The 26,997-nt window shown below is 37.5% G+C and overlaps 1 protein-coding gene and 1 pseudogene across 2 annotated transcripts in view; one reads left to right on the plus strand and one right to left on the minus strand.

Moving 5' to 3' along the window:
• Nucleotides 1–16,151: 16,151 nt before the first annotated feature.
• TTC33 (tetratricopeptide repeat domain 33) overlaps nt 16,152–26,997 on the minus strand; it is a 39,553-nt gene continuing 28,707 nt past the window's right edge. For both annotated transcript variants that reach the window (XM_063086219.1, XM_063086218.1), the window contains exons 3-5: nt 21,608–21,689; nt 20,053–20,184; nt 16,152–17,312 (exon numbers count right to left, since the gene is read on the minus strand). In XM_063086219.1, coding sequence (XP_062942289.1) covers nt 16,959–17,312; nt 20,053–20,184; nt 21,608–21,689 — 568 coding nt within the window. In that variant the 3' untranslated portion in view covers nt 16,152–16,958. The remainder of the gene's footprint in view (nt 17,313–20,052; nt 20,185–21,607; nt 21,690–26,997) is intronic.
• LOC134371126 (prohibitin 1-like) lies at nt 25,562–26,375 on the plus strand (annotated as a pseudogene).

Here is a 26,997-nt window from a genome sequence, read left to right on the forward strand (position 1 = left end):
TGGTACATTTTAAAATGTAACATAAATTTTTAAAAGTCTTTAATAAATAATCCATAATTTAAGTGTATAATATAAAAATCAAAAGACTAAGCAACTTTTTTCCCTTGAAAGTGTGCATAGTTTTACTTTCCTAAGGAATGACCTACAATATCCTTTAAATTTTAAGAAGGCAAGTTGCATCATAAATACCTTTATTTTGAGACGTGGAAGGATCTCAAATGTGGTTAAATTAGCCTTTCATGTTTGTCAGGGATGCAAAACTTGGGCACTTAAGGGTCACCTTCTAACACTTTTGTGTAACACTAGTAATGCTGTACACATATTTGAAGGACCTTTCTCAAAGAAATATTAAGCATGTTTTTTTGCTTAAAGTGTTTTCGTGAATTGCTTTGTTGTAATTTCTGAGCCTGATATTGATATGGTTTAAAGAAGCAGTTGTGCCAACTGAAATTATTTTGGAGATTACAATAAATAAATACATTCAATCTGAGTTCCATATCCTCAGTTTTGGAAAACTTGTGTGGTTTTTGTTTGTTTCAGGTCATCTTCTATATCCTTTCAAATTGAAGTATTTAAAAAAATTTTATTTTGAAATAATTTTAAATTTAAAGAAAAGCTGCAAGAATAGTACAAAGCCTCAGATCCACTTGGTGTAGAATGGTATTTAGAAACCAAGATCTGGGTGCTGGATATACTCAAATCACCAGATTGTATGGGGGGTTCGCGGAGGAGACAATTTAACTTGCTACATGTAAAGAAGCCAAATAATTATTACAAAAAATTAGCATAAACTTTTGGTCCTTGTAATTTCTCTGGATCAGTGCTTCTCAAACATTAGCATACTTCAAAGTCATCTGGAGAGTTTCTGATTCAGTCAGCCTGGGGTGTATATGTTTCTAAAAAGCTCCTACATGATTCTGCCAGTCTGAGCACACACTTCAAGTAGCAATAATCCCTAGGAGTGAGGTCATGATTTGCTATCTGCAAGTTTTTAAAGATATTTTTGGATGATGTCAGAAAAGCAGGACTGTCATCTTCACAGACCTAACAGCACAGTGATTTTCAGCTGAGGTAGGGATGGTGCAGAAAAGGAGCAAGTGCCTTAAACTTCTAAAAATGTTCTACTTCACCATGCTACCCCAATGCCTAAGAAGCAAGGTTTTCAGAGATTATTTTATTTGTGAATGAGGCTTTTGTTTTGCCTCCATAAACATGAAGCAATGGGCAATGAGACAACACCTAAATTTATGAATACATACATACTCACCACCCGTGTTCATGGGGAAAACCAAGAGCCTTGTTCACAAGTTAACACTATTAACATTCAAGGCATAATCTCATTCATCTTTACTTCGGTTTCATCATCCAGAGCACTGATTTGGCTTAATCTTTTTAATTGAAACATAATTCATATACCATAAAATTTACCTTTTACACCCTTTAAAATATTTTGGTATGTTCACAAAGTTGTGCAACCATCATTGCTAATTCCAGAACATTTTCATCATCCAGAAATAAATCATATACCCATTTTCAGCCACTTTCCATTCTGCTCTCCATCCCCTCCTCTCGGCCCTCGGGCAAACACTTTATCTCTATTGATTTGCTTATTCTAGACATTTCATATAAATAAAATCACACAATGTGTGGCTTTTGTTCCTGGCTTCTTTCACTTAGCATGTTTTCAACATTCATTGATATTGTAGCATGAATCAGTACTTCATTGTTCTTTGTGGCTGAATAATACCCTGTTGTATAAATATACCACAATTTTGTTTATTCATGCATCAGTTTATGGGCATTTTGGTTGTTTCCAGTTTTTGGCTACTATCAGTAATGCTGCTATGAACATTTCTGTGTACAAGTTTTTGTGTGAAAACATTTTCAAGTATTTTTGGCATATACCTGGGTAGGGAAATTGCTGGGACATATGGTAACTATATGTTTAATATTTTGAGGCAATCAATGTCAGACTGTTTTCCCACATGACTGTACCATTTTACATTCCCACCAGCAATGTACAAGAGTTTCATTTTTTCTACATCCTTGTCAACACTTGTTATTGTGTGTATTTTTTATTATAGCCATCTTAACGGATATTATCTCGCTGCGGTTTTGATTTCCCTAATGACTAATGATGTTTTATATGCTTATTGACTATTTATATATCTTCTTTGGAAAAAACTTCTATTCAAGTTCTTTGTCCATTTCTTAACTGGGTTATATGTCTGCATTACTTGGCTGAGGCTGCCATAACAAAATACCATCAACTGGGTGTCTTAAACAATAGAATTTTATTTTCTCACAGCTGTGGAGGCTGGGAGTTCAAAATTAAGTTGTTGTTTGGGCCTGCCCATGGCTCACTCGGGAGAGTGTGGTGCTGATAACACCAAGGCCACAGGTTCAGATCCCATATAGGGATGGCCAGTTAGCTCACTGGGTGAGCGTGGGGCTGACAACACCAAGTCAAGGGTTAAGATCCCCTTACCGGTCATCTTTAAAAAAAAAAAAAAAAAAAAATTAAGTTGTTGGCAGGGTTGGTTTCTCTTTGAGGTCTTTATCCTTGGCTTGTAAATGGTTTCCCTCTTGCTGTGTCCTCACGTGGCCTTTTTTCTGTGTGTACATCCCTGGTGTTTCTCTCTCCCCTTACAAGGATACCAGTCATATTGGATTATGGACACACCCTTACGATCTGATTTAACCTCAATTACCTCCTTAAAGGCCCTATCTCCAAATATAGTTACATTAAGGGTCAGGGCTTCAACAAAACAGTTTTGGGGCACACGATTCACTACAAAACAATGTCTTTTTTCTTGTTGAATCTGTCTTCTTAAAAGAACAGCCAAGGAAAAGAATTTCAGCATTGTTCAATCATCTACCCCATATTTATTTGTAAGACTTAACAGCTATGCAATATAAATATTGCTTTTTGTTTCCCACTATGGGACATTTGTTCCAGACCACTTAGAGAGCTTCTAATTTTCTATGCAGGAAAGTTCTAATTGTCTAACTAGCTGGTATTAAGTCCCACCTGGTCCTAATAGAATATAGCAGACAAGAAGTTAATTTTAACACCATCTTATAATCTTTAAGACAATCTAACCAATTAGGTCAAGTGTGTTAGAAAAGATAGATTGGTAGTGCTATTAAAGTGGTAATTTACCAGCACACCATGGAAGCCCTTCCCCATTCACAACCAGCCCTGTCCACAAGTTTTCTATTGGGACAACAAACACAAAGGGCCATGGAAAAATCCAGGTTCAGTAATATGTACTGTTAGTTATGCCTTTTGGCCTCAAATTTTAATGCAGAAAAGTCTGCATTACACAAAACATCTATTTTCCCTAAACTACTTGTGCTAGTTTCAGAACAAACCAAGCCATGATGTTGGCTTTCTTCTACCACTCCCCCCACTTCATGCCCTTCTCCCATCATATCCAAGCCTGAGTCTAAGATGCTGCACTTATGATCTCATGATTGCCCTCCAAGTACATAAGAAATGGAACCAGAGAAAAAGAGACTAACTCTAAGAGAGAACATTTGATCCTACTGCTCAGCATGGAGTTGCTCTGGACCACAGCTGGAGCTTTAGCGCCAGACTGGAAGCACCTTGGGAGAAAGAAACAGAGAGAGAGAGCTGGGCCTATGGTCTTTATATTAATACCAACATCTCTACCATTCATTAATTCCCTTACCTTTACCTTCTAGGCCAGCCACCCCATTCCCCACCATGGAAGAGGAGGACAGAAGACAACACAAAACATACCTATAGCCTAAGAACTTCTAACCATAGCAACTTCACACACTAAAATCTGAACAAATTAAGTATTTGTTTTTCTTTAAAAAGGGTGAAACAGGATTCAATACAAAGGAGAAGCAAAGAGAATTCCATGAACAACGATAAAAGAGAGCTCAAGGCAACAGCTCTGCAGCAGGCTAAGAGCACAGTCAAACCAGACTGAGGCAGGAGAGGGGGCTCTAGAACATGCCTCAGATTAAAGAAAAAAAAATTGATAAATTATTTGATTATTTGATGTTTGACAATAATGAGAGGAGTATTATCGTCCTTTTAGACATTCACGGAAAAATTAGTAATATATAACATGGAAAACTAAAGAACAACAACAACAAAATCAAGGCAATTATTGATCCAAGAAAAACAAAGAGAGATACAAGAAAGGTGAAATAAACAATATACTACGTGAGCTCAATTATGTGTAATAATTACATAGCCATATTAGATAATAATAGATTGAAACCAAAATTATAATTAACAATACTGGGAAGGCACAATTAGTAAATATATTGGGGGAATGAAAGAGAGCTGAATCATATTCACCCACAGTAAGAAATCAATAGTTAATACCCTAAAGTATTAAAAATAAACAATCATGAAAGCACAATAATATATACCCTTATACACCAATCATATATGTAAAAATTTTTGTCTGAAAATATCAAGCATGCTTTAGAAAATCTCATACACTGTTGGTGGGAGTATAAAATTGACACACCACTTTGAAAAATAAACTTAGCATTATCTACTAAAAGTTCAGGATGTATACACCATCAGTAATAACTGCAGAGACTGACATATCAAAAATGTCTCAATGCATGACTTTATAATGATACAACAAAACAAAACAAACACTTCACTGGTCACCTTTGGAGGATGCTAAGAAACCAACCAGGTCATTATTTTCAAAAGTGGTAAATAAAGGGAAAGAACCAAGCCCTTACCGTATAAGCTGCCTTTACTATATAAATTGGTGGGAGCTAAAAATTAATATATAAATTCACACACACACACACACACACACACACACAAAAAAAAAAAAAAAAAAAAAAAAACGGGGAGGGGAGAAGATATAACAACCACAATTACTTGAAGTTGATACGACAAGCAAACAGAAAGGACATTGTTGGGGGGGAGGGGGGGAGGGAGAAGGGAGGGAGGTTTTGGTGATGGGGAGCAATAATCAGCCACAATGTATATCGACAAAATAAAATTTAAAAATAAATAAATAAATAAAAAAGAAAAAGGAAAAAATAAATAAATAAATAAATAAAAATAAATAAATTGTTTTCCAGAGTAAGAAAAGTGATAAGGAAAAGTTTTTCTTTAAAGTTTTCCAGTACCAAAACATTAACAGGATTATCACCATTTTGTAGCCTCCAATGAAATAATAGGTCTAGACAATGATAGTCAATGATTACCAACATTACGAAGAGGAGGAGATAACCAGAAATATTTAACTTCTACTGGAAATACCCAAGGCCACCTATGATGTATTCTTGACAAAAAATTGAACAAATTTGATCAAGCCTCTAGATATGTGGCAATTTATCAAAAACATGGATACAAAGGAACAATGATATCAGGTGTATGCAATGCAATAAGCAAAATATAAAATGTGGAAAATTCCAAAGGACAAATGATCCAATTCCTTTAAACATAAACTGGGGGGGGAAAAAAAGAGGAAGGAGAACCTATGGATTATAAAGAACAAAGAGACACATCAAGATGCAATGAATAGACTTATTTTTGTATCCTGATTTAACCAAACCACACCATCATTGAATGTGACATAATTGACAATATCTATACTACAGTTATTTTTTAAACTGAATTTGTGATTAAAAACCTTACTCAAAAGAAAAGTCTAGGCCTAAGTGATTTCATTTGTGAGTTCTATTAAACGTTATAGAAAAAAATATCAAATTTATGGAAACACTTTGAGAAACGAGTAGGTGGAAATACTTTTCAACTTCTCTTTCTTATGAGGTCCCCATTACCTTGATTCAAGAACTGGACAAAAATATTACAAGAAAACTATAAACCAATATCATTCATGAACACAGACAAAAATAGTTAATAAAATATTACCAAATTGAATCAAGCAATATCTAAAAAGGATGATCCATCATGACTAAGTAGGGCTTATCCCAGAAATGCAGTTGATTTAACATTTGAAAAATAAATATAATTCACCATATAAAGAGAATAAGAGAAAAATCATATAATCATTTCTTGGTTGCAGGAAATACAAAAAACAAAATTCACACTCTCTCATGATAAACTGTGTTCAGCAGACTAGATAGGAAATTTCCTCAATCTAGTAAAGGACATGTATGAAAAATCTACAGCAACCATCATACTTAAGAGAGACTAAAAGACTGTAAACTAGGCAAAGATGTTCATTCTCACAGCTTCTATTTAATATCATACGGTTGTAGCAAGTGCAAGGCAAGAGAAGAATATAAAAGGCATACAGTTTGGAAAGGAAGAAGGAAAACTATTCATAAAGTTGGGATAATGTATGTAGAACACCCTAAGGAATCTACAAAAAAGCTAATGCAACTAATAAATGCATTTATCAAGGTTGTAGGCTATAAGGTCAATATACAAAAATCAATTGTATTATATGTAATAGTTGTCAAATTTTAATAATAAGATTTTAAAAACACCACTTATGATAATATTTTTTTAAAAGTGAAATACTTAGGGATAAACCTATTGAAATTAAAGAAGACCTAAAACAATGAGAGTTATGCCATGGTCATGGATTCAAAGACATGATACTGTTAAGATGGCAACATTTCACAAACTGATCTAAGGATTCAACACAATTCCAATCAAAATCCCGGCAGGCTTTCATGTAGATATAGACAAGCTGATTGTAAAATGTATATGGAAAGGCCAAGGAGCTAGAATAGCTAAACAACTGGGGCATGGTGGCAAAGTTGGAGGAATCACACTTTTTTAAGACTTGCTATAAAGCAAGCCTGGCCAGTCACCTCAGTTGGTTAGAGCAGAGTGTAGTAACACCAAGGTCACCAAGGTCAAGGGTTTGGATCCCAGTACCAGCCAGCCGCCCGCCCTCTGCCACCCCCCCAAGACACTGTAAAGCAAGTAATCAAGACAGTGTGGTACTGGTATAAGAGTAGATATATAGAAAGATCAGTGCAAGAGAATAAAGAGCTCAGACACTCAAATACATGGTGAATTGATTTTCAACAAAGATGCCAGGGTATTTCAACGGAAAAGGACAGTTTTTTTCAAAAAATTGTGCTTGAATAACAAGGCATCAAAAACTGTACCTCGACATTTACCTCATACCATACACAAATAGTAACTTGAAAAGGATCACAGACCTAGTTATAAAAGCTAAAACTATAAAACTTCTACCAGAAAACAGAAAATCTTCATGATTTGGAGGCAAGCACAGATTTCTTAGCACACAAAAAGTAAAACCATAAAGGAAAAGAAACAAACGGGAAAGCATCAAAATTAAAAACTGCATTTTAAAAGGTATTATTAAGAAAACAAAGCAGCAAGACAGAGATGGGGAAAAAGTATATTACCTATATCTCATAAAGGACTTTTATGCAAAATAAACTAAAATTTCTAACATCTCAATAATAAGATAAACTAAATAAAAAATGGGCAAAATATTTGAACAGGCACTTCCCAAAAGAAGATATACAAATGTCAAAAAGCCTGTGAAAAGCTGCTCAACATCATCAGGGAGATACTTATTAAAACCACAATGAGTTTTACTGTTTCAGGATTTATATTTAATTCTTTAATCCATTTTGAGTTGATTTTGGTATATGGTGAGAGGTACGGGTCTAGTTTCATTCTCCTACATATGAATATCCAGTTTTCCCAAAAAAGAACTCTCATACACTATTGTAGGGACTGCAAATTGGTGCAGCCTTTATGGAAAATGGTATGGAGGTTCCTCAAACAATTACAAATAGATCTACCATATTACCCAGTTATTCCACTGCTGGGAATATACCCAGAGGAATGGAAATCATCAGGCTGAAGAGATTCCTGTACTCCCATGTTTACTACAGCACTATTTACAATAGCCAAGAGCTGGAACCAGCCCAAATATCCATCATCAGATGAGTGGATAAGGAAACTGTGGTATATCTACACAGTGGAATACCACTCTGCTATAAAAAAAGAACGAAATACTACCATTTGCAACAACATGGATGGACCTAGAAAGAATTATATTAAGTGAAACAAGTCAGGCACAGAAAGAGAAATACCACTTTCTCACTTATTTGTGGGAGCTATAAATAAATAAATAGATAAACACACAAACAAAGGAGGGGGGAAGAAGACATAACAGTCACAACAATTTCTTGATCTTGTTAAGACAAGTGAACAGATATGATGTGGGACGGAGGGTGTTTTAGTCCGTTTTGTGTTGCTATAACAGAATCCCTGCAACTGGGTAATTTATAAAGAGGTTTACTTGGCTTACGATTCTGGGACAGCTGCATTTGGCACGGGCCTCAGGCTGCTTCCACTCATGGCGGAAAGTGGCAGGCAGCCAGCGGGTACAAGCAGATCACATGGCAACAGAAAGCAAGAGAGAGGAAGCAAGAGAGAGAGAAGGTGCCAGGGTCTTTTTTAAGCAATGAGCTCTCGCGAGAATTAACAGAGCGAGAACTTGCTCATTATTTCCCCCTCCCCCAGGGAGAGCATTAATCCATTCATGAGGGATCCGCCCCCATGACTCAATCAGTTTCCAACACTGCCACATTGGAGATCAAATTTCCACATGAGTTTTGGAGGGGACAACACATCCAAACTCCATCAGAGGGGAAAAAGGGAGGGGTGAAAGAGGAATGGTTAAAGGGTCACAAAAATCAACTACGATGTATATTGAGAAGTTAAAATTTAAAAAAATAAAAATAAAAACCACAATGAGATACCAGCACACATCCACTGAAGTGGCTAAAATTTAAAAGACTGACAATACCAAGCATTGACAAAGATGTGGAGCAAATGAAACCTCTTTAATACATTGATGATAAGAACACAAAATGGTACTTTGGAAAACAGCTTGGCAGTTTCCTCTAAAGTTACACATATACTTATCATAAGACTCAGCAATTTCACACTTAGGTATTTACCCAAGAGAAATGAAAACAGAACTGTGGCATATGTACATAGCAGCTTTATTCATAATAGAACAAAACTTGAAACAACTTAGATGTCCATCAATAGGCAAATAGCTAAGCAAATTGCAGTATATTCACACAATAGAATACTACTCAGCAAAAAAAGGAACATATTACTGATAAACACAATAACCCGGATGAACCTCAACATGGATGGATTTCAAAAGCATTATTGAGCAAGAAAATGTCAGATACAAAGAGTACATATTGTATGATTTATTTATTTGAAATTCTAGAAAAGTCATGTCTAATTTACAGTCACAGAAAGCAGGTAAGTAGTTGAATAGGACTGGATGCTAGGGTGGATGGAAGAGAATTGACTGCAAAAAGAGCTTTAGAGAACTTTTTGGGTGAACATGTATTAGTACTACATCTTGATGATGGTGGTGTAGTGGGTGTTCACATTTGTCAAAACCCTTCAAACTGTAAACTTACAAAGCTTGCATTTTATTATATCTAAATTATACTCATTTAAGAAAGTTGATAGAGGTGGACAGAGGACATTATAATTCATTTCACATCAATTAAATTTAGAGTCAATATTATGGTCTATCACAATTCCATGTTAGCAGACCTTTTAAATATCCTGAAAAAACTTTTACATATTGCCTTGTAATTAACATTATTTTCAATAGAACTTCCATGATTTTAAAAAATCTAAAATTAGAAAAAATTCCCACATTTAGTTTTTAATATATCACATGCTTACTTTCAAATATACTCTGCATTAATTTTTGTTGAGGTTTGAGGGAGTCATGAAATAATATCCCTTGTTCCCTCCTAACATCCGAACCACTTGAGAGACACAGTCAGACAAATGAAGATTCAATATAACAGATTTATTGCTGAAGAAGTTTAGGTTAGAGGATGTAATTTAGGTTTGTGCCAACAATGTCCTTCTCATGAACCCAGAATTAGACAGAACTGCTCAGTGAGGCATGGATAGGTCTTCACAAGCACAGGGCTCCCCTTGTAGAGGCAGAAAGCCTTCACGCAAGGCTCACAATGTGGCTGGGAAGAGAGCACAACACAGGCTCTCTGCAGGCATTACAAATCCAACAGGGGAGAAAGGAGCTAGCATCTTCAATTCTGTACCTTCAACTCCCTCCTTTCCTGTGGAGATGGAGAGAGAGAACAGCATTCCTTGCTTGATTGATGTCCTGGGAAAAACTGTGAGAGGAAGCCATCCCCACCCCAATGCCTTCCCACTAAGGTACAGATCAGCACTTCTCAACCTTTCTGCCACCTAGCCACATTGTGGTGCTAGGACTCTGTTGGAATCCTGCCAATGTCACCAATTGTTGAGCTCTTTTACTTGCCTGTAACCCTCACCAACTGGGCCAATTGTCGAGCTAGGGCTGGGTCTGGAGCTCACAGACCCCTCAAGCCCGTTCACAGACTAGGTCACAAACCCTAAAAACACCAGGCTGGGTCCCCAGACCCCTCACATGCCACGCTAGGTCACCAGACCCTTTACACACAGGTCTATGAGCTAGGTAACCAGCAAACAGGTCCTTGGAAGCTGCAGGTTGGAAAGCATGGTCGCTTGCAGCGGCAGCTGCCAGAAGCAGTAGGACACCAGCCAAGGACCCCCCAGGCCACTAACTCCACCCACACACAACCTATTCACAGCAAATGCTTGGTAAGATTCTGAACATCTGAAGGGCCCTGACCATTTTCCTATATTTTCCCAACAATTCACCCCTTCAGGGTCCCTCATCGCACAATCTATGCATTCAGAATCTTCCATGACGTTACTTTAGCGAGGATAAATGACCCTTACGTTAACATATTACACATTCCATCCCAGCTCCAAAAGTCTTTAGCTTGTTCCAGCACCAACTTGTAAGTCCAAAGTCCAAAGTCTCATCTGAGACCAAAAACAAAATTCCTTCCAGCTGTGAACCTGTAAAGAGTCAAAAACAAGTTTATCTACTTCCAAGATACAGTGGGACAGATATTGGGTACACATTCCCATTCCAGAAGGGAGGAATAGAGAGGAAAAACAGTCCCCAAACAAATCTGAAACCCAAACAGGGCAAACGTTAAGCACACTGGGGCACCTGGACCCCTAAAGCATTGGGCAACCTCGCTCCTACAACTCCGCCAAGTGCAGCCCATTGATCTGCCTGGTGCCTGTGGCTTTTCCAGGCTGGCGCTGCACACTGCCAGCAGTCCCATGGTTCTGGGCTTCTGGTGGCAGTCCCACCATCCTGGATGCACTAGACATTTCCTCAGTGGGGGTTCTCTGTGAGAGCTCTGACCCCACTTTTCTGTTCCATATTGCTCTGTAGATGACCTCCACACAGCTCCACCTCTGCAGCAGGTCTCTGCCTGAGTGCCCCTGGCCTTTTCAAACATCTTGCAAAATCTGGGTGGAGGCTGCCACGCCTCCACTGCTCTCCCATACTGCTGGCCTGCAAACTTAACACAACGTGAACGCCATCAAGGTTTTTGGCTTTTGCTCTTTGGAGGTGCTGAGGCAGAATTGGTCCAGCCAAGTGGCTGGGATGCAGGGAGCAGTTTGCCGAGGGCAGCAGTGCCCCAGGTCTGTCCTCTGGGATGACTCAGTCCTCCTAGGATGCGAAGAGAAGGGCACTCTCCCAAACTTCTCAAATGACCTCAGGGCCTATGAAGGGTGGGGCACCCATCCAGACTTCTCAAATGCCTTTAGGGCATTTTCCCCATTGTCCTGGTTATTAGCATCTGGCTGCCTCACCGCCAAGATAATGTCTTTAGCAAACAGTTTATCTGCTTCACCCTTGAGTTTTCCTATGGCTCTCTGCTTCCCTACCACATGGCCAGGCTGCAAATTTTCCAAATCTTTACACTCTGCTTCCCTTTTAAATTCTGGCTTTTTGAATTACTTCAATCAGCTTGGCTTTCACCAGCTATTCACTCAGTCTCAGGCAGTTCAGCAGCACTCACCCACACAGTTAAACAGCTGCATTCACCCAGTCCATCAAGGAATGGCTGCCCTGACTGTGCATATCTGCAGCTCTCCTGTAACTGCTGCCACCGAGACAGGCACGTAGTAATGGAGACTAACTTTTCCACCTTTTCACCAGATGAAAACATACTTGAAATTCTGCAGGGGCACCCGTCCTTGGGACATCTGCCCATCTGCATGTGGCACTCTTTTCTCGGGTTTTACACTACCTGGCTGGCCATCAGGTTTAAGTGGCACCCTTCAAGCCATTTGCCTTCAGACAAATGCAACATGTGTTTACTACATAGTCTCTAAAGCACGTTACACCATCCACCCCTAGATCTCATAGTTGCAGCCACCAGGGGCTCTTCCTTTTTCTGTTGCTTTACTTTCTCAATTTCTCGTGCAGAACAGGTCATGCCTGGAGACGCACAGTTTCCCCCAACTCACCACTGGGTTGGTCGTCTTCCCAGGTGTGAGAAGCAAGGATGGCCAGTCGCTGCATGTTATCCTCCAGGATAATCATCCTTGCTTCCAATGACTCTGCTTTCTGCCACAAATTTCAATCAGTTTGCAGCATAGCGAGCAGCAGCCAGGTCAGCAGAAAAGTGGCCACCGGGCACCACATGCTCAAGGACAGCCACATTTCCTCCCCATCCCAAAGGGTTTTCTGCCATAGTATCTGGTCTATGCTACCTTGCAGTACAGTGTGAAGCAACCAGATCCCAGTCAACAGGAAAGTGGCCATAGGGGCACAGCATATTCACAAGTAGCCACATCTCCTCCTTCTTCCAAGGGCTTTTTGGCTCCTGTAACTGCTCAGAATCCTGTCGCAGACTATGCCCATTGTGGTGCTCTGCTAATGTCGGAATCCTGTCACCTGGGCCAATTGTGGAGCTCTTTTAATCCTGTTCATGATGTCAATTGTAAAGTTACTGAACCACACCAGTTCTCGGGCTCTTTTACTTGCCTGTAACCCTCACCAACTGGGCCAATTGTCGAGCTAGGGCTGGGTCTGGAGCTCACAGACCCCTCAAGCCCGTTCACAGACTAGGTCACAAACCCTAAAAACACCAGGCTGGGTCCCCAGACCCCTCACATGCCAGGCTGGGTCACCAGACCCTTTACACACAGGTCTATGAGCTAGGTAACCAGCAAACAGTTCCTTGGAAGCCACAGGTTGGAAAGCATGGCCACTTGTGGCGGTGGCCACCAGAGGCAGAACACCAGCCAAGGTTGTGGTGCAACGCAGGCCACTAACTCCACCCACACACAACCTATTCACAGCAAATATTTGGCAAGATTCTGAATATCTGAGGGGCCCTGACCATTTTCCTATATTTTCCCAACACACATACAGCAGGTAAAGTTCACATACATTAAGGCACGATTCATCATACTCTAGCTAAAGGGTCACCCTTTCTTTTCCATTCAAAGTGGCCATATTGAGTTGCAAGTGACTAAGGTACATGACTTTATGAATAACTTGCTTTATTTCATTTTAATTTACTTTAGTAAGGGGGCAAATAATTTACAAATTTCCATATTTTATTATTGGTTAAGAAAACACAAGTTTTTACTTTCTCTATCCCAAAATGCCACCAATGACAAAGGACATTGTCAGTTCAATAATACCCTCTCAGAAAAAGCATATTTAATATACCAATTGATTTGAAGGTAATTATTATGGAACTATGATTCTTGTGTCAACTCACCACTCATTTAGATACATGTATCATGAAATCACAGCTCAGAATGGCTGGTCCAGAGTCAATTTAGAAAGGCTTCTGACTCAAGGAAATTAAAAGAACTGATTGGTAATTTTCTTACTGCTAGGAAAGACAATGAAACAACCTTTCAATCATGATGTAAATGCCTTGGATTGACTGACCCCCAAAACTTAATCCCCACTGTAACTGCTGAGGGTGGGAAATCCTATTATAGTAATTGAAAGGTGGGGCCTTGAAGAGGTGATTAGGTTGATGGTTTAATGGTGGTCATGGGCGTGGTTCTGAGGGCTTTAAAAGGAGAGCACATGAGGAGTTCTCTCTCTCTGCTCTGCCATTTTCTGCCATGTGAGAACCCTGCATTGCTGTAAAGCCACCACCAAAGACCCTCACCAGATGTGTTTCTGGGATTTTGGACTACCCAGCCTCCAAAACCGTAAGCAGTAAATTTTGTTTTCTTATATATTACCCAGTTCCAAGTATTCTGTTATAAGCAACAGAAACTGACTAACACAGTAAAGCATAATTTTCAAACTTAAAAAGATTTACTTTTCAGTTATCATCATGGAAACTCTAACTTTCTGAAAGTTTTTTTTTATTTCAAGTCTTCATTATAGTTTTGCCATCGAACATCATTTTAAAATATTTTCATACTTAAATCACGACCACAAATTATGTACACAGGCCAAGTTGCAGTAGATATTGATTCTGTGATCCATAAGTTGCATGACTTCTCAATGTTTATGTAGTATTTGTTAGCAAATTTAAGATAAACTAAGAGCCTATTTTCTAGAGAATAATATATGATTCTCAGGTCATCAGGCATGGTCTAAATGTGTACTGTTCTGATTAATGAGTGTCTATGTCATACAATTTTCAAACAAGAATAATTTAATTATATTAAGCATAATTTGAACACTAAGCAGTGTTATTTCAGAAAGTATATTAAACATCTATAATTATGTCATTATCATGAACATCAATTATTTTTCTTCAGATTCAAAAAGGTTTGTTGTTACAATTAACAAGCTTGGGAAATACTTGTATATCAGTGTTCACATCCTTGTAAAATAATGAATGCATTTTTTTCTTTATACATAGAATAGTGTTAGCTAAAATAAGCATCTTTTGGGGTTTGAAGAAATGAAGTGCCTCCCTTCTCCGTAACTCACTACTCCTTTTTCTCCTTCATCTTATGTCTAAACTATTTTATGTCTTATATCTGAGTAAGGAAGAGCCTAACCTGGCTCTTTTACCAACATCAACACAGAGGAAACATTAGGTTTTTTAACAGTCTAGTGCCTACATGAACTCTGTCCTGGGGAGGAGGCATAGACCTCATGCCAAGAATAATCCCCAACTGATATCTATCCATTCTATGATATTGGAAGTAGTTACTTCTCACTTTCAGATAAGGAAAGGATTACAAAGAAGTTCTAAGTCAGAAGAAATGCAGGTTAAATATTTCCAAACTAATTCAAATTCTTCACAGAAATAGCTAGCATTTACTGAACACTGCATGTGTGAGGCACCATGCAAGGTGCTTTATATATATTATTTTCACTTAAGAAAAAAAATTAAGTAAATCAATCTTATTTTTCAAATGCTAACAATACAAAATAATAGGAAAATCTTCAAAATGGAAGAAAAAACTATTCGCAAATTACACAATAAACACCCATTACTCAAAACAATGTACCAAATGTTGAGTACTCACTCCTCTAGATACCTATCTACCATGTAAGAATATACCTCATTAAAAAAAATAATAATAATTTAATTTTCTTTTTTTAGATAACTTTAAAACTGACCTAACCAGAGCTAAATTTCTGATGATATAACTTAGGGGGAAAATACAATACTTTTCAAGGCAAGTGCTGATTTCTCCAACTCTGGAAAAAAAAGACATAGGCACTCCACTAAAACAAAATTTTTAAAAATCATCCTCATAAAAATGTACACAATTACCTACCTGCTCCAGCAGTGTTAAGTAAGATCCCTTAACATAAAGTAGCCTACCTTCATTGTAATAAAGAAAAAAATTAATTTTACACCAAAAATATCTTCCTGAGTATCAGAAGTAACAGTGCCCAATAGTTCTATATAATTGTACTACAATATATAGTATAAAAATAATAATTCACATTTTCAATGATAGTATTAATTTGTGAATGTAATTATGGCCTTTCAATAAAATATTTCTTTAATATATTCTCCTCATACTCATGGTATTGTACTATAAATCACTTTCTAGTTTTTGTTTTTATGTTTTTTTATGCTTAAGTTATTTACTTATTGGCACTCTGACAATAACATCCCTAATAGAAAGATATAATTTAGCTAGTTAAAATTGTAATTATTTTTCATTTTGCTGAGAAGTTCCAAAAAAGTTATATGAGAAAGTAATTCCAAATCATCAGCTGGAAAGTTACAAGCAAAGAATTAAGGTTTTTTTAGGATTTTTAAAGCTTTTAAAAATAAGGAAAAGAAAATATTGATTTCGAGTGGGATAATAAAGCAGTACAACTTGTCATGATGAAATTGTAAAAGTCGTTCATTTTAAAAAAAGCACATTTTAAAAATGACTCACTTGTGGTAAGGACTACTCTCAGTATTGTAACAATTAAAAAATAAAACCATCATTCTAACTTGTATCAGTACTTCACACATCTAACAAATACTGAAGGAGACAAGTACAACTGCTATAACAAACAGACGCACAAATCAGAATTAAGAGAAACTTCAGAAAATGTTCAGAATGTACACATTTGCATGCATTTTCAGCCAAACTTTCAAAGGTTCCACACATAACAAACTGACAAGTTTGAATCTAAATGAATGTGAAAAATACTCAAGCTTTGTGACAGATTTACTCTTAAGAAGCAAAAAATAAATGTAAGAGTGAATAGTAACAGCAGTATATTTCTAGGAGGAAAAGAAATCACACACATCCTTTATCATAAAACAGAAGTCAACTAATCAATACTTTAATGCCACTGGCCATTCCTGTATTTACGACTCGAGAATACATTTTTCAAGTTGTGTCTTCAAAATGTATTCATTTATATATTCAGATTAAGTTTATTAATCAAAAAAACCATTTTATTCAGAATACTAATCTTAAGTAGTATAAATCATAACTTATCAAAGTATAATCCAAACACTATACAATAATTCTACTATTTAGCTTTCATATGCCTCACCTGAAAAACTTATTTTATAAACAGTTTTGCCCTCTATCTCCAGAGTAAATGCCCCTATGTCTAAACATAGCAATCAAAAGGATAGATTCAAATAATTCCTCTATGAATACTGCTTCATCGGGCTTTGATAAAAACAGAGCCATCTGGTGGTGTAGCACCATCTTCCTTCTCTGTTACAGTCTCTACAGTTCCAGAAGCCGACACAATAACCATTGTTTTATTTGCTGACACTGTCTTCTGTTTTTCAGCAATAGCCGCACAAACAGCAACAATCTCATCACTTTCAAAGTCATAGTCAGGAATTGACTTTGGTGAAAAATGTGTTACTTCAGCTGGTGTTTCACTTCTTTTAATCCTCTGTGCTACCTTTTGCTGCTCCTGGAGCGTTCTTGCCCAAGAAAGGTCTTCTTTCCATATTTCAGGGTTCATTGGATAGATGTGAAGGGCTACTTGAAAACTTCGAATTGCCTAAGGAAAAAAAAGGTCAGAGTTTTTCATTCATTTTGTTTTTTAAATTTTGTGTTGAATACAATAGTGTGTGTGTGTGTGTGTGTGTGTGTGTGTGTGTGTGTGTGTACTACACACATATGCATTCTTAAATATTATTTTAATGTATTAGAACATAAAGGATAAAAGTTAGGGTTTTGTCCTAACCACTGGATAATGATTATGGTGAAAAAAAAAAAAAAAATTACAGAAGTGTGAAAGAAAGTGACTGACAAAATGCTGATGGACTAAAAGCCATTAAAACAGAAGTACTGATATAAGGGTTCAAGACAAAGCAAATATATTGCTCAGCTTCTACAGACCAGCAAAGATATAAACCTGGGGATTTCCTGGGCTAACCCACAATCAGGAAGGTCCAAGAGTTCAGATCTTAACAATGCTAATATTTACTGAGTGTTTACTACATTCCAGGCACTATTCAAAGACTTACATATATCAACTCATCTATCCTCCTAATAATCCTATGAAGTAGTTATGGCTATTGTTTTCGGTTCTATTTTACAGAAGCACAGAGAGATTAGTCACCAAAGGTATCAGCTAGAGAGTAGCAAAATGTGTAAGCTCAGGCAGTCTGGCTCCAGAGTCCATGCTCTTATTCACTATGTTATACTGCTTAGTTACATGAACTCCAATCCACTTCAGTCTGGACCAAGGTCAACCTAAGCACTACTGACATTTGGGGCTAGATAATTCTTTATTTTGAGGGGGCTGTCCTGTGTATTGTAAGATGTTCGGCAACATCCCTAACCTATAGCCACTAGATTCAATACAGCTCCTTCCCCCAGATGTGACAAACAAAAATGTCTCCAGACAATGAAAAATGTCCCCTGGGGGACGGAACTGCCTCCAGTTGAGAACCACTCATCTAAATCTACTGTGCATTTTTCTGAGTATACTTACTCTCTGGACAGAAGATATTTACTTGGGAAGAGAGAAGGAAAAAAAAGAAAAAGAAAAAAAAAAATTCCTTGGGGGACCTTGGTCGTCACAAACTCCCCCAGCTGGAAGGTCTTTCTCTGGCCTCAATTCCCATCTCAAGGCCCCATCTTCCACCTCCATACCCAGCACATCAACCTCTACCAGCAGGCCTCCCCACCAGATGCCCTACACTGGATGACAAAGCCCTGGGAGCAGACAGCCTTCTTGATGGGCAAAGGAACCTGGGTCCCCAGGGGACAAGCAGTCTGGGTTGCTCCCACCCTGCTGAGGGAGTTCCCCTTGCCCCCCCCTCCCCCCCCGCCCAGGGCTTGTAAATAGATTATAAATATATAAGGAAGAGGGGTGAGTGGGAAGAGGCCTAACTTCCTCTCCTCCCCCTTCCCCTGGTCCTCTATCACTGGGGCCCTTTGTTTAAAAAGAATAATAAAAGAATTAAAAAAAAAAAAAAAGAGAGAGGGAAAAAGAAATTCCCAGCTTCTCCCTGAGGAGAGGAAAAGTTGGCCCAGTGTCCAATGCCCCAACTTTTATGGGAGCTACCAGAAGGACTGGCTTCTGTCCTGCCTGTCCAAAATGATGATGGTACTTGGCAAAATCTAGGTGCTAGGGCTAGTTAGAACAGACTGATGTTTGGGCGGGAAGTTGCTATAACCCTTCCCCTCCAGCTAAGCACAAAGTGGGAAAAATCAATTCTGAGAAAGAACAACAAAGCTAGAGGCATCACACTACCTGACTTCAAAATATACTGATTTCAAAGTTACAGTAAACAAAACAGTAAGGTACTGGCACAAAAAAGACATGTAGATAAATGGAACAAAATAAGATAGCCTAGAAATAAATCCACACATACACTGTCAACTGATCTTCGACAAGGGTGTCAAGAAAACACAATGGGGAAAGCATAATCTCTTCAACAAATGGTGTTGGGAAAACCAGATATCTATGTGCAAATGAAGGAAATTGGATCCTCATCTTACCATACACAAAAGTCAACTCAAAATGGATTAAAGATTTAATATTGTCATTAAACAAAATGACAAAGAGAAAACTTGGCACTACTGTATTAGATTTGCAAACACTTTTTAGGAAGGTAAATTTTGCTAGCTGTCTAGTATATACATATATATATACAACTGTGCCAAAACAAAAACAAGAGAATTCTCACACCTAATTCTTACCTATTTAGCCTTTACTACCAACAAGTGATAGACCAGATAAGTCGAGAAATGCATTAAGGACCAATTTATAATAAAATTTACATAATGAGTATTTCATTTTCATAAGTTTCTACTCTTCCCCATTTTCCCCTCACTAAGCCTAGCAACTTTTCAGTCTAAATATTTATCACCATTAGTCTACCATATTCTACTTTCTTCCTTCCCAAAGAGGTTTTGTCTCCACAGCAATGCTAATACTTAATAATGTGGTAAATTTAATGATCCAAAGAACTAAGCTAAAAGTTGCTTATTGTCTATTTAAATTGGGTTTAGCAAATGCCAATGTTACACATTAATTTTTTTTAAAATTTACATCATGCCCAATAACTGAAAAATATTCTGATTCTGATACAGTTGGTGTTTATAATCAAAAAAGATGTTTGGTAATAACTCCGCTCTCTGTTTATGAATTAATACCTTTAAGAAGTAATTTCCTATTTATGTTTTGAATAGATTTAATAAATGGCTATTCACTTTTTGTTTGGTTGATCAAAAACATGTCAAAACAAACTTAAAATTTCAACATTATAATAATATGACTTCCTTACCAGGATTATCTCTCCTAATCCAAGTTGAGCACGTCCCAAAGTTTGCCAAGACTCCCATGAATGTGGATTTCGCTGGACAGCCATTTCTGCAGCATGTACTGCTGGGAACATTTCATGAAGAGACATTAAGACCTACAAGCCAAAAAGAAGAAAAAAAAACCTGTCAGTAATATTCATAAATTAGCAAACTACTGATGGATAAGCCATACATAAACAACCTTTTCATTTTTTAAAATATATTTTTAGTCCAGTAAACATAGCATTTCAGTGGTTTGTACCCCCTCCTCTGCCATTCAGGGTCAGGAATTAGAATCCTCTTTTCACAAATATAAGTATGAAAATATAAACTATTCCCTTTCCAGTTACTGAAAACTATATTCATCTGGTCAAAACTAAGTAGTCATATTCCAGCCATGGTGGCTGAGAGCTATTTGAACCCCCAATTCCACTTATATTTATTCTATTTACAATGTGGCTTTTAGGAAACCCTAGGTCTTGCTTTAGGACCACATAAATTAATTTGTTCAACCAGCCATCCTGTCCCTAGTAAACATCTTTCTGCTATAAAAATCATTTAAACATTCCATATACCTCCTCACAACTGGGCCTTTCAACTTCAAACTGTACAATCCTGAAAAATCACAGAATTCTAGAACCCTCCACTGCAGTCTATGGGAAGGGCTGGATTTTATCTATAATCTTTGGGACCATTAACATTTTAGAAGAATTTGTGACACAAATTTCATTATTAGGTTCTAAATTAAACAATTCTTCATACAAGTTCTCCACAAATCCTGCCATTAATAACACTTATTTAAGATTGAAAATTAAAGACATCCAAATGAAGGTCCTTATAACACTTGATTCAGTGGACATAATTTATATGAGTTTTACTTGGATAAACTAAAATCAAAGCTGATAAGGGGTATGTCCCATGTATCTTGAGATCATCATCTGAAAAATACTTAGGTGTGCAGATCAAGACTGAATTGCAACAATTCCCTGCCAAAAATATGTTTACTGCTCTCTGAGACTTTTAAAGTCTCTTAAATAACCTAATTCAAGTGCTCTTAAGTTTTCTTTATGGACTTACCCACAAAATATTAGAAATGTATATTTCAAGTACAGATGTTATTTTTAAACTATTAATAATAGTGACCTTTTGCTAAGGACTAGGCCATTTTTAGAGAAATCTCATCCAGAACCCAATTCATCCTCATTTTGAAGAAAACTGAGCAATTGCTAAGTCTACTACGCTTAATTTACAAAGAAAGCAAACACGTTTTATTTATGTAAGAGATCACCAGTAACTTTTAAAAAGATATCCATCTGCTCATGTCTTGCCAGTTAGGTGGAAATAACAGTCAATTTCATTGTGAAGGCAAATGAATTCCTAATTTTATGCATAAGGCAGAGCCATAAGTAATAATAGTAAAATATTTTTTTCTCCAATAAATTGTATTTGAAAAAGAAAATGGGAGGAAATGCTAGTTTGGTTCATCATTGCTCACCAAACACAGAGCAACTTCATAATATAATTCTCGATAATTATTACCTGTGATTTCATCTCATACAGGGTAGCATCATTTGGAGTTAACTGCAGTGCTTCATCCCATTTCTGAATTGCCTCTCGATATCTGTAGTTGTGAAAGTTACATTAATATTGTATTTTCAATACATTTTTCAAAGTACATGACCAAATTTAAAAATCAGGTACTAGGGAATAATTGTTTATCAAAAAATATCTCTACTCAGGAACTAATAATACTAACGCTACAAATGCAAGAATAATTAAAGAGATGAAGGGAGAGACGGAAAGAGAAAAAAGCAAAATATAAGTAAAAGATATATTAGAAATCCATTTTATTTTACTTTCTAGGCTGAGAAATCACCACCAGAATTTCTCTTTTTCATTAACCTTGATGTCTGCATATGCTCTCCTTTATTTTAGATGTATTATAAAGGACTTTTCTGAGAAATGGATGATGCAGTTGCAACCCTGGGCCCTGCTGCAGCAATCTAGCTCACACAGATGACAGTTCAAGAAGTTGCCAGATAATTAGGTAAAGATTCTTCAGTTTTAAGTTTCTTTGCCTATAAGGGCAGGGACTATATCTGTTTTGTTCATCACTATTAATACATGGTAAGCTTATAAGAAATGGGTGAAATGAACAAAAAACAATACGTAAGTGGTGATTTCCACTACCACCTTTTCATCGACGTTTTCCTAGTCAGGTCTCTCTTGAGCTCCAGGGCCAGTCAACTAACATCTTCGACTACATGTCCCACAGACAGCTCAAACTCAGTATGCCCCAAACGGAGTTTAGCACACTCCACACCAAATCTGTAGGTGCACAGCAGCACTTTTTACTTTTTCAATAAAATTAAGGGCCACCCAAGTCCTGCGTTTTATCCAAAACAGTCATCTTCACAGTATCCTTCACAAGTGGTTAACCAGTGTATACTTGAATATTTCTAGGAGGAGAAAGTTCTAATTACTAAAAATTCTTCATTAGAATGAGCTGAAACTTTCTATCCACTACCTTTACCCCAATGCTACGAGTTGTGCTTCCTAGAGGTAAACAGAAAATATATAATCCACCAGTTTTCATTCTTGGCTACGTGCAGAATGATTTAAGGAGATTATGCAGGGGCAAAAATGCACACGTACACACATGCACACACAAGTGCCTATTAAACCAATTAAAACAAAAACTCTTGGGCAAGGGCCCAGACATATGTATTTTTAAAAGCTCCCCAAGTAATACTAATGAGAAACCAGGACTGTGAAACCACTGATATTATCTGTCATAGTATCTTAGGTCAGACCTGTCAAGTGCTGTCTTCTCTTGAATGACTTGTTATTTGTTTTCCAGATGGTTCATTTTCTCTGTATGTGTTCTTGTGCATAATTTCCTTCCTAATGTGTGAAAATCCAAACCAAATATAATAACCAAAATGTCATCTGCAGATTATTATTTAAGCAGGGAGCAGAAAACTAAAGAAATAAAGGCAGAACTTGGATAACACAAAGTTGAAGTACATAAGAAAGCATATTCGCTCCCTCTTTTTCAACTGGCTATTGAGTTCCTTTACTAATAAATAATACAAATGGACAATAACACTTCTGAGGTCTTCTACCATCTTGACAAATGGCGAATGGGCTATTGCCGCCTTAGAATAAGTTTGCCACAGTGCCAACTCCATGGCTAGCAGCAGAGGTGAGTGCGGACACAGTGGAAGGGTGCTTTACAAAGCCTGCCTTAACTGCCATCATAGGTTGTGGCAGTGAATATGGTTATTTTGTAGTTATTTTGTAGCTTATGCATAACTATCACCTGAACGTCTATGCCACAAAGGCTGGCAACCTTTGTTTCTAGGCAGATCATACCTGAATACGCAAAGATAACTGTCAGAACTGTTACCTAGACCACTGATAATATCTTTTTTTCTAACAGAGGCCTTTGCTGAGTCCTGAGGAGACATCTGTTTAACATAATGTTTAACTCTGGGTCAAAGACTGCTCAATCCAATGATTTGAACACAGTGTGACCATCTTACTCATTCTACTGCATTATTCACCTCATTATTATGATATGCTACCATGTTGCTGTGTATTTTTCCCCGGCTCTGCCTGCATCAACGATGTTCTTATAAGTCAAAAATCAAATCTCTACGTGTTTCACTAACTGACATTATTTCTCTATGAAGGATTTTGCCAAACCCAACACCTGTCTAGAGCCAGGTTCCCCAAAGTGGGAAGTAAGAGTGGAGACACCTAGTTTCATTGGCTGCTGTCAGCTCTCTTCCTTCCATCTGAGTTAGAGACCCCTTTGAAGTGCTATCTGCATTGCTCTGCTTTCCACGTACTTGAGCACATCTGTCAAGTGTCAGGCTATGGCCATTATCTTGGCCTGCACAGGCCTGAGTGGACGACACACAATTCTCCATACAAACTTTATGCTTAGGAGGCAGTAGACATGAGTTGGCTAAACCACTGTGATAGCTCCTAGTTATCCTCAGTGACAATCTGAGGCTCCCAGTCATCTTCAGATAATTCACATGTTAATGTTAGCTTAGAACACAGTTCCAAGTAAGCCATTTAAAGTATCTTTTCAGGTGCTGTTAAAATTTCAGGTACCATAAAATTATTTATGAATTACAATTACTCTATTAAAATACCATAAACTGTACAGAATTCAGTGACTAGTCACTTCTGAACAGTCAATATCTATCAGATCACACTGCTTGAATTCTTATGCTAACCTCTCTACCATTCTTAGAGTCCTTCCTTTCCCAGACCCCTCCCCACACCTGCCCCAACAAGATAATGTAGACTTCTTTAAGCAAAAGTTACTTTAAAAAAAGAGGGATAGTAGGGAGAAGATGCAAGGACCTCACCTGATACTCAAGTTAACAAAGGAGAAGATGAAAAGAAACCTATACAAAAGGAATGAGAAAGTCAGAATTCTACTAGTGGACTCTTGGGATAAGAAACGACAGCTTACACGTAGAAAAGAAAGGAAAAGAGGTAGAAGGCAGGATTTGCACAAATTCCAGTGGACTTCTTACATCCTTTTTGATCTGCATATTTGTTTCTATGAAGGCAGCCTAAGACTGCAAATCTATGTTGGCAACTAAATCACAGCTAATGTGTATATAATTCTTTTTCTAACACAAAATGTCCTTAAATCAGCTCTCTCTTATATTCTGTGCCTGAGTAAATGATAGTTGTTTTGATATAAAAATTGCTTCCTGGATATACAAATTGAGAAGAATCAGAAAATAGACAAAGCACACACACAAACACAAATAAAAGACACTCATAATTTCACCACCCAAAGATGATAACCATAGTTAACCTAGTTAACATTTTATCGCATATTCTTCTAGTTTTTTTACATATTGTACATCACATATACATGTGTGAAATATTTTTCCATGTCTTTAAATCATTAAATGTTTCTCTCTATAGCATAATGCTTAAAGGCTGAATACTACTATTCTAATGCACAGTTATAACAAAACTTATTCGATGGATCCTCATTGTTATACATTAAAAATTGCCCTGTGTCCACTACAATTCCCTTTTGGAAGGAAGTGGACCATGAATAATAATTATTAAAGAAAAAATATTGTATTTTGGAGTCAAATACAGTATATTATATTGGATGTAAAACTGACTGGAAATGTGATCACCCTAAAAGGAACATTGTATAACTCAAGATATCATTCTCACTAATTTCTTTCAGTTAAGAAGAAAGCCAATGAGAGAATAAATAAACATTATCTTTACTTGTCGATACTACTTCTCTTCAGATTTTCTATTAACATGACCTGCCAACTTTATAAGAATAATTATAGTTCCCAGTAATAGTTCCCATAATAGTTATAATATAGTTCCCCTAATTTTAGTTCCCAGTAGGCTTGGTTATTAGAATTAGCCATCTCTAAGCTAATCAAAAAACCAGAGTGGAAGCAGGTGTGAGTAGGTCCAGCACAAAGAAACATGGCTGCCAAAGTGCTTGAGTCCATCAGCAAGCTTGTCCTGGCCTTAGCCATTGCAAGAGACAAAGTGAACTCTGTCTTATATACTGTGGATGCTGAGCACAGAGCTGTCATCTTTGACCAGTTCTGTGAGTGCGGGACATTGTGATAGGGGAAGCAACTCACTTTCTAATCCCCTGGGTACAGAAACCAATTATCTTTGACTGATGCTCTCAACCATGTAATGTTCCAGTCACCCCTGGTAGCAAAGATTTACAGAATGTTAACATCACACTGTGCATCCTTTTCCAGCCTGTTGCTAGCCAGCTTCCCTGCATCTTCACCAGCATCAGAGAGGACTACTATGAATGTGTGCTGTTGCCCGTCACTACAGAGATTCTCAAGTCAGTGGTGGCTCGCTTTGATGTTGGAGAACTAATCACCCAGAGAGAGCTGGTCTCCAGAGAGGCGAGCAATGACCTGACAGAGCGAGCAGCAACCTTTGGGCTCATCCTGGATGATGTGCCCTTCATCTGACCTTCAGGAAGGAGTTCACAGAAGCAGTGGAAGCCAAACAGGTGGCCCAGCAGGAAGCAGAGAGGGACAGATTTGTGGTGGAAAATGCTAAGTCGCAGAAGAAGGCAGCCATTATAGCTGCTGAGAGCCACTCCAAGGCAGGTGAGCAGATCGCCAACTCCCTGGCCACTGTGGGTGATGTCCTGATTGAGCTACGCAAGCTGGAAACCACAGAGGACATCGCGTACCAGCTCTCATGCTCTCGGAACATCACCTACCTCCCTGCAGGGCAGTCCATGCTCCTCCAGCTGCCCGAGTGAGGGCCTGCCCTCCTGTACCTCCTTGCGCCAACTGGGCCACAGCCCAGTTTCATTATGAACAGTAAGCATTATGATTTTAAAATTTTATTTTTAGTCTTATAGAAAAGGGGAGAAATCCTTATAATGAAACACACAAAAAGCAACAGCCTCTCATGTCCTTTAACCTCAATTTAGTCTTTAAAATACATACACACATGTGCGCACAAAAGCACACATACACACTCTTTTAAAAGCTCTTTTTAAAATAAATGCTTTTTATATATTTTTTAATTTTAAAAACTTTATTTGAGCATTCAGCAATTCATGAATTGGGGCAGCACCAGACCGCAAGTAGCTTAACAGGACGGGGGAGAGAGGAAACTTTTATAGAATGTTCCTGAAGCAAAAGACAGACAAAGAAAACATATCTGATTGGTTAGAGTGGAAAGTCCCTGGTTAGATGTCAATTGGCAGTTTGGTAAAGTCTTTAGTTTTTGAACTATTACTTTTAATTTAATCTATGTAAATAATAAAAGAACATGTACACGAATGCTATTTTCAAAACCTTTGTGAGGAAAAAAAAGAACTTTATTCCTCCAAAAATGTAGAAATAAAACCAACAAACCTGTAAACAATATAAATG

Source organism: Cynocephalus volans, chromosome 2 (assembly GCF_027409185.1).
Source record: "Cynocephalus volans isolate mCynVol1 chromosome 2, mCynVol1.pri, whole genome shotgun sequence".
Taxonomy (NCBI): domain Eukaryota; kingdom Metazoa; phylum Chordata; class Mammalia; order Dermoptera; family Cynocephalidae; genus Cynocephalus; species Cynocephalus volans.